At 42.0% G+C, this 16,730-nt stretch overlaps 1 protein-coding gene across 3 annotated transcripts in view; it reads left to right on the top strand.

Annotated features, from left to right (window-relative positions):
- Nucleotides 1-16,730, top strand: part of atp13a3 (ATPase 13A3) — a 63,224-nt gene that overhangs the window by 24,593 nt on the left and 21,901 nt on the right. For all 3 annotated transcript variants that reach the window (XM_084065749.1, XM_084065747.1, XM_084065748.1), the window contains 13 exons: nt 499-672; nt 1,977-2,198; nt 2,466-2,536; nt 3,452-3,535; nt 4,198-4,267; nt 5,454-5,588; nt 6,614-6,686; nt 7,786-7,917; nt 9,637-9,819; nt 10,776-10,933; nt 12,607-12,795; nt 13,673-13,734; nt 14,807-14,957. In XM_084065749.1, coding sequence (XP_083921875.1) covers nt 499-672; nt 1,977-2,198; nt 2,466-2,536; nt 3,452-3,535; nt 4,198-4,267; nt 5,454-5,588; nt 6,614-6,686; nt 7,786-7,917; nt 9,637-9,819; nt 10,776-10,933; nt 12,607-12,795; nt 13,673-13,734; nt 14,807-14,957 — 1,704 coding nt within the window. The remainder of the gene's footprint in view (nt 1-498; nt 673-1,976; nt 2,199-2,465; nt 2,537-3,451; nt 3,536-4,197; nt 4,268-5,453; nt 5,589-6,613; nt 6,687-7,785; nt 7,918-9,636; nt 9,820-10,775; nt 10,934-12,606; nt 12,796-13,672; nt 13,735-14,806; nt 14,958-16,730) is intronic.

The raw sequence follows: 16,730 nt of genomic DNA, 5'->3' as shown, positions 1-16,730 counted from the left end.
GATGTATGAGTGGTGTCATTTTGAATCGATTATTGCGTCGCTGATAAACATATGTTATTAATGTCACTATTTACTCGTTCACCCACTTTCAACCTGTCCTCACTAATGCTCATGATAAAATGGTAAAAAACAAATCTATTTGGTCTGTGTCTCATAGGATGGCTGTGGACACTTGAGAAACCCGCCTACCAGTGACATCATCGTTACGCATTTTTTTTTGTTTTTTGTTTTTCGAGACAAGAGTTTAGTTTAGTTTAGTTTGGATTCCCCATCGATGATGCCACTGGCGGGTTTCTGAACAGCCCACAGTCCTCTGAGTGAGAAGACAAATGTGGTACCATATCATTATGAGCATTATTGAGGACCAATTACATGAAGATGGGTTGAAAATGGCTGAAGTCGCCCTTTAACTTGCTTTGGCCGTGAAACTCCCTTGAAGTCAAACACCACGACCTCATCTCCACCCCCCCTTCCCTCCCCTCCCCTCCCGTCCTCCAGGAGCTGCAGAGTTTTCGTCTGTGTCGCTGGCGTCTGGCTCTGGTGGGCCTCGGCGTGCTGTGCACGGGGGGCTTCCTGCTGCTGCTGCTGTACTGGATGCCCGAGTGGTGTGTGAAGTCCACCTGCAGCCGCAGCACCGCCCGCGACGCCCAGGTGGTGCTGCTACGCTCCACCGTGAGTCATCTGTGATCTGTGTGTGTCTGTGTGTAGCTACGTCTTTTGTGAGGACCAAATATCCTCAGGAGGATAGAAAGATAGCATATTTTCCAGCTCACAGTGTGTGTAGCTCAGTTATTTCTGTGCCACACCATTGTACGATAAGGTACAAATCAGCTTTGGGAAATTTTACTGGATCTTACTTTTCAAAAGATTTTAGGGTTGAAATGACATATATACAAATCCATATTAACCACATTAACATGAGTATAGAATGGTGTCAATAGAATACAATATTATTGACAACCACTTTCAACCCCACCAATATGAACTGTACTCCAATAATGTATCCAATATACCGAGACACAATGTCTCATGATATCAGTAATGTAATTGACTATTGTCGTGGTTGTTTTGTTGTATGATGGGATTGAAAGAACTTAAGTCATAGTTTAGCATTCACCCCCAGTAGTGGAACGGTTAGATTACTGACCATATCAAAATCACAGTGTCTCTGGTTCAAGTCTGGACCTTTCGCTCCGGTCATTCCTTTTCATTCGTCACTGCTTTATAATAAAAAGGCCCACAAAACCAAAAGATGTCATGTTTTAAAACAAAACATGCTAACCATGATATGAAAACCATTGTCCAAATCCTCATCCTGGCAGAATGCATTTAGTGAGTTTGCTGTATCCTAATGTGTGTGGTTGATGATTTATGCTTTGTCGTATGATGGTGTCATACGTTCAACATAGGCGATCTACAAGCTCACAACGCGCCACGATGCATGCTCATAATGGCCAAGATGCAAAATGTGCAATGAACTAATACTTGTTCCACAAAACACTGATTGTTACACAGAGTATAAATTAAGCATACGTTGGCCTTGGAGGCCTCTAAGCAAATGACCCACATGCAGCCCAGGGTTTTTATTTGTTAACCTCATTCTCACATGCCACAGAGCACATGTGAGCGAATACAACCGATTGATTGTATCAGCACAGAAAATTACATCTCCAGCACAACCAGGCCGACAGCCACACGTACGCAGGCTCACACGCAACCATGCTTGTACAAACAACTTGACATTTGTGCAGTAGCGCCTTGTGTGTGCATGTTCACACGCACGGGCGCGTATGCGAGTGTGTTCCCGTGACCATGAAGAGAAGTCTGGGCTGAGAGGGAGACAAACGACAGACTACAACATACACAAACAAGAATTGTATTGCAAATTTCAGTTTGCATTAGTGATTCATCGTTGTCTGTGCGTGTCTGCATGCGCACACACTGTACATACCGCTTTTGTGTGTCTGTGTGACCAGGATGAGTTCCGACGCTGGTTCCTGGCCAAGGTGCGAGTGATGCTGGCCCCTGGGAGGAACCCATACCACAGCCTGGAGACCCAGACCACCTCCCTCCCCTCCCCCTCATCCTCCCCCACCTCGGCCTCCCCTTCCCTGGCCAACGGATACACCCCCCACCCCACGGACAGCCGTCCCGCTCAGGACCTCATCAGGCGCTACGCCGACTACCAACCCACGCAGGTCTGAATCACATGGTTCTGCAGTATGCAACACACACACACACACACACACACACACACACACACACACACACACACACACACACACGCTCTCTTGGACATTCTCCATTTCAATCTGGAGTTTCTCCCTCAGATCTCTTTGATGACAAATGTTATTGTTTTTCTCTCTCTCTCTCTCTCTCTCTCCCCCATCTCCCCTCCTCTATGCCTCTCCCCATGTCTGTTCCCATGCTCCTCTGACCCTCCTCCCGTCCTGTCCTCACCTCAGATCCGTTATTTTACGCTCCACAGCACAACGTACTACTGGAGCGACAACCTGCAGAACTTTGAAGTTCTAACGTAAGCACTCTGTCGTCTGCGTATCTGCTGACAACTTAACAGCCTCAGCATCGCTCTGCTACCTCTCCTCAAGCATACTATCACCTCAAAGACCTACAGTACAGATAGCATACTGATACTAGTATGAATATGACCATAATAGAAGTGGCATCACATCACAGATTTGTGATTTTTACACTTTTAAAAAAATGTTAAAAAATAGCTGATTTTTGAGCTTTTGAATTTTTGAATAGCCAAATCTAAAATGACCCGGATGCTTTCCCGGTTTTAATGGGTTAAATTAATAATACGATAGGGACTCCAGCTAATTGTGGCAGTGAGTGGATTGTGCAGTCCTCCCTAGCTGCACTTCTAGTAGTATAGCTCTTTCTGTTAGATTTGAGGTTGATGCAACTGCAACCAGACAGAGTAGGGGGAGCTAAACCATGCATAATCCTCTAAACTAGGCAGTAGGCAGACATTTTTGTATTTGATGAGATCTTCCTAGCTAAGCAGATTACACTTCTTTAGACTTTGGCAAAGTTGAAAACTGAATGGCTTCTAGCCGATGATTCAATGTTGTACTAAATATCTGAGACAACATGTAGTCTGTCCTGAGATGAGAATATCTTTCTGTACTGTATCTAAATCTTATGACCTCTTCTGCAGTTTTACCACGAGTAAAAATAACTGATTCATCAGCATACTTTAAGTGATCACATTTTCCACACACAGAAGGCAGAATATTAATGTACACGCTCAACAGGATTCGGCCCTGTATCGAGCCCTGCTGAACACCAATTGATAAACATAGGGATTTGATTTATAATGATCAATTTCGCCAAGTTGGGAGCAGAATGAGATGTAGAATTTGGTAAGGTTGAAAACCGGCAAAGATTTTAAATCCATAACATTGATTTCTCTTTGTGATCTCAGAGGCTTGGAGGATCGGGAGTTAAGTTGCTCCACCCTACACTCGGAGCACAGCACAGGGCTCTCCAGCAACCAACAGGAGTACAGGTAACACCACCAGTACTGGTACTAGTGTTAATACTTTGTACAGCAGTGGTTCTCAAACTTTTTCATGTCAAGGACCCCCAAAATGATATATATTTGGCCGCTGCCCCCCCATCTCAAAATATTTTGTTCCAGGGACCCCCAGAAGGGAAGATTTGAGTTACAAATGTTCGCTTTAAACATATATATATATTGAAATATTTGCAAAAATGTTCACGATTTGCACAATTTTTCAAAAATAGCAGATCTACAAGCTCATAGCACTACATGAGCTTGTATATCTGCTATTTTTGAATAGCCAAAGTATAGAATATGGATAAAGGAGTTAAAATGATTGTGACTCTTTATTAACTAATTTTGCTTGGAACCCCCTGGTAGGTCCCCGGACCCCACTTTCAGAACCAATGTTGTACAGTAACCGGTTGACTGGTTATGAACAGTTGCCTTCACACAAGATAGTTTCAACCTATATAAATATTTATTTTGGATGGCTGATAAAAGCCTCCCGGGCTTGACAGTTTGCATAACTTCTTCAACACTGCATGGCTTTTAACGTGAACGTCTTTACTTTTACTGAGCGCCACGTTACATTTGATGGGTGTGTAAAATGTGACATTTTGACCTGTGTGTGTAAATGACTCTCCTCTCTGTCTGACCCTTGACAGGAGACTGTTCTTTGGAGTGAATGAGATTGCAGTGAAAGTGCCTTCCGTTTTCAAGCTGCTTATCAAAGAGGTGGGGCCCTGCACAACATTACACACTCAGCTGTTTCTCTGGAATTTCAAACCTATAATTAGAAGCTAGTTTGCGCTTAATGTTACTACTTGCATTGTGGGAAAACGGCATGGCTAAGAACTGGAATTTGTCTTATCATCGAGCGGTTGAAGTGGGCATCATACCAGGAGGTTTTTATGGTCAAGTACTGCACTTTGCCAACTCATCTACCAGTGAAGATGCACAGCTCTATGTGGGACAAGTGAGGATTATATGATTCATTGAGAACTCATACTGTGGTCGTAGCATTGTATGTAGACATAGTTTCTGGAAAGCAAAACACATGACGTAAATGCACACAGCTATGACATAAGTACACATGACATAATGAAAAACACAAAGTGACAAGTGCAGTCAAGTACTTTGATGATCCATAATAGGCTGCCATGTAGAGATGTTCCTAAAAAAAATACAAAGAGAAAAAAAAAAAACATAACTTTGTTTTTGATATGCCTCATTAGAGAAGGGATTTAGTTGTCAGTGTCGCATCATTAAGAAATGTGATGCCTCTTAAGATGTTCTGCTTACTGAAAAAATTCAGTAAGCAAGTCAGTCAATGACAGACAGACAGACAGACAGACAATGTGTCAGTCAGTCAGATAGTGTCCTCTGTGATAAGGGCATTTTAGCAGGATCTGCATTAGTAATGCACACAGCATCTCCAACACCCTGAGGGGAAGCTGATCCACCTTCTATTCCTCTCCCGCAGTGTCTTTATTCTGTCGTTACTGCTGCTACTTCTCACTTTCGCTCATTGTCTGCAGGAGAATGAATATAAAAGTCAGGTTAATGAGGACACCTTTTTTTATAGGTGACTGGTAGTCCAGAGTCCAGACAAATAAGCAAATAAAAATGATGAACAAATGATAACAATATCATGAACAATGATACTGATATACAGGTGCAGAGTGTAAAATTGGCTCATTGTTCCACGTGATGCCTCTCAGATCTGATAATCCACTCATAAAGATATTATGCACTGTCCACTCTGTTTTTGTTTATTTGAGTTCTGCCGCATTGCTACTGCAAGTAAACAGTTTCTAAGTCTTCATTGTACATTTGTATACGGTGGACTGGCAACAAGAAATTGTAATGAATTTTACTCTTGTCATTGCTCTTCATCTCCTTATTCTCTGTCCTCCTGCAGGTCCTCAATCCTTTCTACATCTTCCAGCTCTTCAGTGTGATCCTGTGGAGTGCCGATGAGTATTACTACTACGCCATGGCCATCGTCTTCATGTCGGTCATATCCATAGCTACCTCTCTGTACACCATTAAAAAGGTGAGGTCAATGCTACCAGGGCTGATTCAGTCTAAAGCCTGTCTATTCCACCCTAAAAATAGCCGATCTACAAGCAAATCATATTGGACAACCTGCCCCAATCTCCCCAACAACTCACTTTTCAGTTCAGTTTAAGTTAGACCTATTGTCAGTTTTGGTGCCGGCGTTGTAAACGAAAGCTACTGATACCACAGGGAAATAACTCGTAGTTGAAGCCTCAGCACTAGAACACACCTTACCCAAACCCACCCAACTTGCAGGTTATGGGTCAACCCACACATCACTACCTACAGACACCAGGTCAAGTCTGAAGCTATTGATAGCAGACTTGGGTTATATACTGTAGCATTTGTAAATATATCATAATCACCCCACCCAGCTGGTATCCTAAGCAAGGTAAAACAAACTACAAGAACTATTTGTGAATACTATAATGCCCAGGGCTGAGCCTTTGTCTGGTCCCCTCTGCCATTCTGTTCTTTTCTATAAAATGTTACTCAGTGAAGAGAGGAGACCAGTCCGAGCCAGTTCAAGCTGAGCCAAGCGGGTCTAAGCCAGCATCACACATCCACCACCCTACCCCGCCCCACACCCAGTCTAATCCAGGTCCATTCAGCACAGCATAAAGACCCATCTGCACATGGTCTGTTGCCCCTGGGTTCATTAGTTCGCCCAAACTCTCTCTCACACACACGCACACGCTCGCTCTCACACACTCACACACACGCACACAGAAGAAAACATCCTTACAATCACATAGGTGGTGGACGAAGATGGAGGGAGAGGGAGGGAAATAGTGTGTAGGAGCAGTAGTGATTCTAACACTCAGGGAAAACAGAGAAGCCATTTGAAGTTTGCATTTGTTGTGAAAGGATTCATTTATTTATTTCATTATTTTCCAGAAGTTTGACCCAGTCTCCTCTCTGTCTCTCTCTCTGTATCTGTATCTCTTTCTCTCTCTCTCTGTATCTCTCTCTCTGTATCTCTTTCTCTCTCTCTCTCTCTCTCGCTCTCTCTCTCTGCAGCAATATATCATGCTTCATGACATGGTGGCAGCTCACAGTATTGTCCGCGTGTCCGTTTGCCGAGCCAACAACGGTTTGTCAGCGCGCCCTTTTTCACGCCATCCTTTTCTATTTCTTTGTGGAATGTCTGTGCTTAGGGACTATTTTAACAGGAGCAAGATACTACACTATTGAGTTTTGTTCTTTTTTCTGCATTTATGTATATATTTGTTTAGTTTTAGATAGTTTACATGAGTTCAGACTCGATTACATACACTGTGTCTGATTTATGCTTGGTGAGGATCCAGCATGGGATAAAAGGTTTTGCCACTGTTTGAGTATTTTTTAGAGTTTAAGCCTGATTTATAGTTTGTTGTACGAAGGTGTCGCATGCTGAAAATAGCCGATCTACAAGCTCACAACGCATTGCAGTGTGACGTATGGTGAGCTATTTTTTGGCATGCAACATTATCGTACGACAGTATAGCTTAAGCAACACTCGCACAGTCAGTAGCGCACCACTTATCTGGCTGCTACCCAGGTTGCTGCTATGATGGGACACGGCAGGGCCTGGTCCAATTAAAATATGTCTGTGTGTATATATATATATTTATTTATACTAAGTGTGTATAAATGTGCATATTCGTACATTTTTACATAATTATTTACAATCACTTTTGTGTCTGTAAAGCATATTAAAAGTGTGTTTTGCTGTGTGGGACAGTGTTGTACTCTGTGTGTGTGATGTGGTGCAGTGGGTGCATATGATGCCTCAGCTCTTTCTCTCACTGCTCAGAGAGGCGTGAGTAATGAGTGATGTGCTGAACAAGATTCCGGGGCTCTGACGCACAAAATACCTCTCTCCCTTTCTCCCCCTCTCTCCCTCCTCTTCCCCCTCCTCTATCCATTCTCCTCCTCACTCTGTCCTTCCACCCTGCTTGATTTTTCTTTTTTGGTTGGCATCCCACACTTTCCCCCTCCCTTCTCTGATTCCCATGTTTGTTTCATCACTCGCTTTTTGCTCGTCACCTGTCCTCCTGTTGTTTTCTGACCATTCCCCCCTTTTCACTCTCTTGCATCCAACTTTCCATCCTCCTGACCCATTTCTTTTTCTGGGGAACACTTCCTCTCTGCTTTCCACGGGCCCTGTTCCTTTTCCTTCCCTTGGCCTTCATTTGACCCCCCCCCAACAGAAATTGAGGAGGCCATGTCCACAGACCTGGTCCCTGGTGACATCATGGTCATACCTAGCAACGGGACCATCATGCCTTGCGACGCCGTGCTGGTCAGCGGCACCTGCATCGTCAACGAGAGCATGCTCACAGGTCAGAGCTCAACGGTCCTGTTTCCCTTCCACTGTGTGTCTTTGACTACATAGCAGTGGTGGAAAGCAACTAAGTACATTTACTTAAGTACTATACTTAAGTAACATTTTGAGGTATTTGTACTTTACTTGAGTATTTCCAATTTCCAGTACTTTTACTTCTACTCCACTACATCTCAGAGGCAAATATTGTACTTTTACTCCACTGCATTTACTTGAAAACTTTAGTTACTAGTTACTTTTCAGATGTAAATTATTACATTATAAAACATACATTAACCACTTTAAACCTATTTTAAACCTAGGCTATTTGAAAATATTTAGTACTTTTAGTTTTGGTACTTTAAGTACATTTTGATGCCAATACTTTTGTACTTTTACTCGAGTAAAATTTTTATTCTGGACTTTTACTTGTAACAGAGTATTTTTATATTGTAGTATTGGTACTTTTACTTAAGTAAAGAATTTGAGTACTTTTTCCACCACTGCTACATAGTAACAATTCTCACTGTTAATTTACCTACAAATAGGGGTACGTTTGGTTCCAAGGTGGTTTTAAGGTGTTTCAAATGCTTGAAGCTCTTGACCAGTCCTTGGTGTTTAAGTTCTCACCCAGGCTCTTGAAATGTTTCCCGTCAAGTTCGAGTTGATTTTGAAATCTATTTTCAGTGCAGAGTTTCGTCAGAACCCAGGACAGCGTTATCTGTTTATCATAACACTGTATTAATCTGGGGTGTTCCCAAAAAAACAAACAAACAAAACAGCAGGAATGGAAGCATCCTGTACTGGGCCAGATTCAATTACATTGCTGTGGTCCAGATGGCTGCTATAGGGGGACTTCAGGACAGGACGAGGGGAATGTCATTGTGTGTGTGTGTGTGTGTGTGTGTGTGTGTGTGTGTGTGTCAGTGTGTTTGCAGTCCAAACACACACACATCCAAATGGGAATTTAAACAGGTGCAGGATAAAAAATATAGAGCATCCACACACCGTGTGGTTGATGCTCAATGTTTATTTAGCACATTTTTAACCTGTGTATGTGTGTTTGCACATGTGCGTGTCGTGTGTACATCTGCACAAGTCAGAAGCTCACGTTTAAGTAGCTACGCTGTTTGGTGGATTTCACTAAATGGTTTTTAGGGTACAAAAGCACCTGGTTGGTTATCTGCCAAAGCGACAAACTTACCACAGTCAGCAAAAATGTATCAGCATTTGCACAAACATGAGTACCAAACAGGACTACACTACATGCATGCACACACATACATACATCCCTACTCTACCTCCTCATTTCTTAATGTATTGGCAGACCTCACCGTCTTAGTCAGGTAAAAAGTAGATCAATGTCATGACAAACAAAAGTGTTGCCCAGCCCTGCATCCTATTAATATTAATGTTCGCCAACAGTACCCTTCTCTTGTGCATCCTGGCTGCTCATCCGGTCAATGCAATGCATATAATAGCGACATACATTGCAGTATTGATACTTTTACTTAATAAAAAAAATTAGAGTACTTTTTTCACCACCGTTTAGAACTACAGAGACACATACGTGTGCAAGCTTGAATCCAGATCATTATCTGTGCCACACACCATCCTTTGCTCTATCTTCTCTTCCTTGACATTTCACAGTCTCCTCTCCAACTGCACTATAAATACTGTGTAACACAATCTCTCTTCCCCCATCCTTCCCTCTCCTCTCCTCCTCCCATCACTGCAGGTGAGAGTGTTCCAGTCACAAAGACCAATCTTCCCAACCCATCCCAGGCGGACAAGGGTTCAGAGGGGGACCAGGTCTATAACTCTGAAGGGCACAAGAGACACACTCTATTCTGTGGCACGCATGTCATCCAGACTCGCTTCTACACCGGAGAGCTGGTCAAGGCTGTGGTGGTCCGCACAGGTGTGTGTGTGTGTGTGTGTGTGTGTGTGTGTGTGTCTGCCCTTGTTTTGTGAACTTCTGTTGACAATGTGCCTGATGTCAGAATAGGGCTGGATGATATGAACTAAATATAATATATATATATATATATTTTACCTTTGTGTTTATTTTGCATTTTTCAGACTGTTAGACAGGGGAAGAACATCGTTTCATCATTACATTTTGTCTTTAGATTTTTTATATTTTACCTCCCCCCTCCCCACATTACTGGTTAGAGTCCATACAGACAAAACAAAGTAAAAAATAAAAGTAAAAGAAAAAACTAAGCACATGTCACGACATAGTTAATTGTTGAAAAATAATTAAATTATAATGACACTAAATAATAATACAAATAATAAAAACATAATATTTTTGACCAAATACATCAATATCAATATTGTGATGATAAGATTGTATTGTGAATAATATAACATTTGTTTAAAAAAAAACATCTAAAATAGCAGCTCTACAAATTCACAACACGCTGTACCGGGACAGGAAAAGACTACCCTTACAGCATGTCATGTCACGATATTACAACGGTTCCCAGAGGATATCTAGTCTCATCACCATGTCAAATAGGTGTGGACTAAGCGTACACAGTACACACTACACGGCTTACTGTATGGAAAGTAGCAAATATTGATAACAAAGACGAGAGACGAGTGTCTGCACTGCGTCTCCCTGCCTGTGAGCTCTTAGTCCGGGGATACCCGCTGGCATGAGCCGTTAAGAGCAGCGGAGATCTCGCTGGACCTAAAACTAACAAATTTACTAGTGTGTCACACAGCTTGGACACACCCATTTAGCTAATAAGAAACTCAGCGGTAGAAAAAAAAAAGGTGTAAATTCTAGTGGCTGAATATCGTCTATTTCCCTTTTTATTGTGTTCAAACAAACCATTAAACCTCCTCCTCTGCCTCACACCCCTGCAGGTTTCAGCACAGCCAAGGGCCAACTGGTGCGCTCCATCCTCTACCCAAAACCCACCGACTTTAAGCTCTACCGCGACGCCTACCTCTTCCTGCTCTGCCTCGTGGCGGTGGCTGGCATTGGCTTCATCTACACCATCGTCCTCAGTATCACCAATGGGGTAAGGCACCTGGAATCAGCCGGAATTATGAATTAGAATGAACCAAAAGAAAACTGCGTTTAGGGTTAGTTTGGGTAGAAATGAGTCTTGCGTAGCCAGACGATGGGGAATCTCCACCTACAGTATACCGATATGTCTGGTGACATTTAAATTCAAATTAGTTGCTAAAACTTAGTGGAAACATTTTTTGAAAAAACACACACAAACTGCATTGCAGAACCAATGCAAAGACTTTATGGTGGTCCTTCATACTGGAACGGTATCACTTGGTGTTCAAAGCAGTGGCGTAGGTTTGTCAGCACTGGTTTTTAATCATTGAATCTAGATTTGCCCAGATGATTGTTAGGCCGAGATCTCTGATTGCCTGGCTACCTGAGACTAGGTAGAAATAAATGTTTTGACGATTTTTTGGGGGGAATTCTGCTTGTGATTTTATAGTGAGATGCGCATTTTATTTCCTTGGACATATAAAAGGGACAGAGGCACAGGGTAAATGCAAACCATACAGTGAGTAATTAACAGACATCCGTCAGTCAAACATGGATCAATTTAGGCAAAAGATGTGTTAGATGGTTTTAGGGGAACACTCTACATCTCGCAGAAATGGCCAGTGCAATAATTAACATAATGGAAATAACATTGGTAAGGTTGCAGACAGTTATGTTTCTACTAGTCTCGCGTAGCCAGACAAATATTCCACAATCTCCGAATGCTATATAGAGTCTGGAACTACAACTCCCGAAATCCGTTTGAGGAAACTGGCACTTCCGTTCACGAAAATATATTTTAAAATATCTTTACATTTTCTTTTTTAATTTCCATTTCTGCTAAGCAGCAAGCTAAATATACTTAAATGATTTTGATTTGTAGTCGGATACATTTGCACGACTGTAAAGACGAAACGGAAGTGGGGAGGAAGCTTCACATCCGGTTTATATTCTAATCATGATCAGAGCTTACAAGTCCCAGACTGTATGACTGGAAACATTTGAAAATTGTGGGAGGCAACAGTCTGGCCACGCGAGACTATGTTTCTACAGAATAGAGAAGCACACTGCATTAGGCGCTTGGCTGACCTCTGGTAGACTATATTGGTGGTACACTACAGTCGATTTGTGGCTAGATGTACAGCTTACATGAAAAAGTGCCCCAGGGTAGATTTAGCTGTAACATACTGTTCAGTTTATAAGTTGGTTGTAATCATGCGTAAATGATTTCCTAAAAACCTAGATTTCTATGGTTGTACTCAAAACACAATAAAAAGGGGAAGCCTAGTACTATTGACTACTGCTATTGAATACAACTAATTCAGTGACCATCCAGGGCGTAGCCACTAGGGATGGAGATTGTTCATTTTTATTGATATATTGATCAACTTATCGATGCTGCTTATCGATCCGAGTCCTTATTGATCCCACTATCAATCCTTTCGTATTATTTGGTGGAAAGACGAGACGACAATACATTATTAACAGGCATTTCTTTTGTTCGTTAATTGTGAGTATGTGGTGGTCTATGCCAATAAACAATGCTACTTTATCTGTGTTGCTGGGCATTCATTTGAAAAGAAATCAGCAGCAGTAAATGTCCAACAAATAACATTATTTTCAACAATAAAGAAGCTAAATACTGATTTTAACATTTCGGTTAAATTTGTGTACATACCCTGCCAGGTGCCAGCCAAGACCATCGTCATAGAGTCGCTGGACATCATCACCATCACAGTGCCCCCAGCGCTGCCCGCCGCCATGACGGCAGGCATCGTCTACGCCCAGCGGAGGCTCAAACGCATCGGCATCTTCTGCATTAGCCCTCAGAGGATCAACATCTGTGGGCAGCTCAACCTCGTCTGCTTCGACAAGGTGGGGGGCCTCACACACCAGCACTGGGGAAGAATTTCCTTTATTAGGAAATGATGGTCTGTAGGGCTGCAAGCGATGATTATTTATTTTCATAATGGATTAACCACATTAACCCTAGAATCCTCCTTTTGGACATGGTATTTTAGGAAAATAATCTCATATCGAGTATATAGAACCTATTCAAGGGGAATTATTCAAGTAATATATGTTATTACATTTGTCCGTGAAATGAGGGGAAAAGTCTATATGTATCTGTGCAGGGCGGGCAGATTCTGCCCAAATATGGACATCGGCATTATAATGCAACGGTTACTGTTGTGCCCATAAATGAAGATCCCTGACATTTTTCTTACTTCACTTACAGCGCTAACAACTTTAAATCGGAAATTAAAGTAAAAAGGATCACTGTTTATTGTACAACAAAGTACATAGGGCTTAAAGGAGTAGTTCACCCAAAAGATTACTTATTTTCTATCCATTACTCACCCCATGAAGCCTTGAATTCATGGAGATGTTTTGTTTTTGTCGCATTCCTAAGCCAATCATTTGATGACTGGCGGAAAGATGCTAATGTTTCCGGTAGGAGACTCAAAGAGTCTCCATTGAGTCTCCTACCGGAGAGTCAGCCGGTTATCAAATTATTGGCTCAGGAATGTGACAAAAATGAATTCAAGGCTTCATGGGGTGTGTAATGGATAGAAAATAAGTAATCTTTTGTATTGTAAAATATTCTTTTAATTGGCCCTAGGTTAGGAGGTGAGTGGTTGAGTAACTTTACAGCACATCAGATACAGTAAATCTCGTGCCGCTGGCATGTGTTGATTAAGTGTGGGTGAGGAAGTGGTTTATCATGTGTGTTTTCTTTCTGTCCAATCAGACTGGAACTCTGACAGAAGATGGCCTTGACCTATGGGGAGTCCAGAGAGTTGAGAATGGCAGGTATGATGGTGAACTACTAAATAACAGATAAAGTACAGAACTGCACCATTCCTTAAAGGAGTACTTCACCCAAGAAATTACAATTTCTGTCACCCGATGATGACTTTGAGTCAATGACAATTTTCGTTATATACAAGCTCACGGCGCATCACTTTGTGCCGTGCTGCGAGCTTGTGCATCTGCTATTTTTGAAAAGATTCATTCATCATTTTGAATTACGAAAAAGTTTGAGAACTACTGATTTAGAGGGCATTGGCCATAGGTCTTAACTCATTGAGTGCCAAAAGACGTCAAAGACGTCATGTGGCCTGACGCCCTGAGCGCCAAAAGGCGTCAAAGACGTCATGAAAAAAAAAAATCTTTTTTTTTTTTTTTTTCAAAATAAAAGTTTTTTTTTTTTTTTTTGGAAAAACATGTTCAGAACCCAAGATATGATGATTTGTGGATTTGCTGCTCCATCCACTCCTTGTTTAACCTATAACTTAAAAAGGCTGTATCTCGCTTCCTAAGCACTTTTTTTTTTACAATGAATTTGAATGGTGGCACTCAGAGCCAAAATTCAAAAATGAACATGGCATTATTCTGGCACTCAATGAGTTAAGAGGGAAACATAAAATCTTTGGTCTGAAAATCGATCTCTTGTCCGTGTCTGTCTGTTAGCACAAAAAAACTTGAGAACAGATGTCTGGATTTAAATGAAACTTACTGGGAGGCTTCCATTCCATTACAGTCATTTAGCAGACGCTTTTATCCAAAGCGACTTCCCCCTAAGAAATTCTTAAAGGTCGAGGTCAAAATGTAAGAAATCTGAAACTGGATCAGTAGGCCGCTTGAACAGAACTTTTGGATTAAAAAGTTCAAAACGACATGATTGATCATATCAGGAATGGAGAGATGTAAAAGACATGTTTATATGTGCAGGGTTTGCACCGCCTGATGTAATTATGAGATATAATCTCCACATGTTACCTTTGTCAGCGAGTACATTTTTTTTCGTATTTGTCTCTTTTTCAGTGACTATTTCTCTCTTTCTCTGCCTCATCTTCTCCTTTTCTTCCTGCTCTCTGCCCAGTTTCCACGTGTCGGAGGAGAATGCATACAAGGAGAGCCTGGTGAAGTCTCAGTTTGTGGCCTGCATGGCTACTTGCCACTCCCTCACCAAGATAGAAGGACAGCTGTCTGGAGACCCACTCGACCTCAAGATGTTTGAAGCCACAGGCTGGGTGAGGGCTGGGACATTGTGTGTGTGTGTGTGTGTGTGTGTGTGTGTGTGTGTGTGTGTGTGTGTGTGTGTGTGTGTGTGTGTGTGTGTGTGTGTGTGTGTGTGTGTGTGTGTGTGTGTGTGTGTGTGTGTGTGTGTGTGTGTGTGTGTGTGTGTGTGTGTGTGTGTGTGTGTGTGTGTGCCTAGAACTATTTTTATGTTTTGTTTCAATTAAAGCAATCAACTTTCTACAGTGGCTAACAAACACCCACCCAGCGGCTTTCATTTCTTTAACAGACTAGATATTTAAAAATTAAGCAGGCCTGTAAAATGATAAACTGAGGGGCACACTGGTAGGTTACTCGATAGTGCATCAACCACATAATCGCAACGTCCCCGGTTTTATTCCGTCTGGAGACCTGTGTTGCATGTACTTCTGCCTCTCCCCTTTGTCCTCAGTTACCTATCCTCCTATGGTACTTTGTAATTAACCCATTAGATCATTCACTGCCACTGACGTAAAAAACATATTTTTTTCCAATTACCAAACCTGCCTCTGATGTAAAAAACGTAATTTTGCACAAAAAAAATGTAAAACAAGATCTCAGTGTCCTTCATCTCTCGCAGTGACACATTTCATTGTAGCACACCCGGATACGGAAATACGTCAAATCGAAGATTTTCGTTTCCGTCCGCTTCCTGTTTAGGTCCTCCTCTAAAACGGTCTTTTCTCGGCTTTGCATTTCTCCGTCGTGGAATGCTGTTTAGCGATGCTGTTTTGAAACTGCTACTACTGCAAAATGGAATGTCGCCGATTGAACATTTCTTCTCTGGGCCACTCACACAACTAGTGTGTCTGTGTGTGAACACACGATCATAAGGGATTTAGCGAGGTCTGTAGCGAGGTGAAAAAAGTAAGTGAGTTTTCCGTTTACATAGCGATACATGGTGTTTTTACACTGGGCTGGAGGAGAGAGACTCCGCCCCGATCGGAATGTTTGTTGTTTGAGCGGCGTGCACGCCTAGCCTGTGTGTTTAAAAACGATTGCACTTGCGATCATAATGAAAAAAAAAAAAAAAGTGAATTTTTTAAAGTTAAAAAAAATATTAAATCGCTGGCAGTGGGCAAACACAGCCAGAGTGCCGCTCTATGAGCTTGTAGATCTGCTATTTTTGAAAAATTGTGAAAGTTTGTGCAAATCTTTGAATATATACATTTTTTTAAGCGTTAGGATTTAGGAAAAAATATGTTTTAATCGACCTCAGGTCTTGACGGGTTAAGCAACAACTGACGTAATAAATGTGTTCATAAACTGATGTCGACCCTGTTCCTGATTCATTTACCCTTCACTCTCACACGTGCTTCAGACAGAGCAGCATTTGTTTCTAACGTTTAGCACTTAAGCCAACATGAACGCTTTTCATTGACTATTTTTGTGACAATGAGACTTGGCAGCATTCCAATGGGATTGGTCCCTGGTGCTTTCTCTAGTGGGCCTGTTTGTCCTGGAAGTCTCTAGGGCTTTCTCTGATGGGCCTGGAGGTAGAGGGGATGACACTGCTACTCTAGTACCCTTTAGCAAGGTTCTGAACCTCAATACTGCTCTGGGCCACTGCCCTGCAGGCAAAACCTACGCTCTTAGATCTATGAAATAAATTCATATTTCCAGGACATTTTAGGTTTCAGAGAAGGATGTGCCAAAACACAAAATGAATATAAAATTAAGTAGTCGTCTTGTCTGCTCCCTGTGTGATCCTCAAGTCAACATTCTGATCCCTTCTTTCGTCTGTTCAG

The sequence above is a fragment of the Gymnoscopelus microlampas genome (genome assembly GCF_963454915.1).
Source record: "Gymnoscopelus microlampas genome assembly, chromosome: 9".
Lineage (NCBI taxonomy): Eukaryota > Metazoa > Chordata > Actinopteri > Myctophiformes > Myctophidae > Gymnoscopelus > Gymnoscopelus microlampas.
The sequence above is the reverse complement of the archived record's forward strand: the minus strand, read 5'-3'. Positions and strand labels throughout refer to the sequence as shown.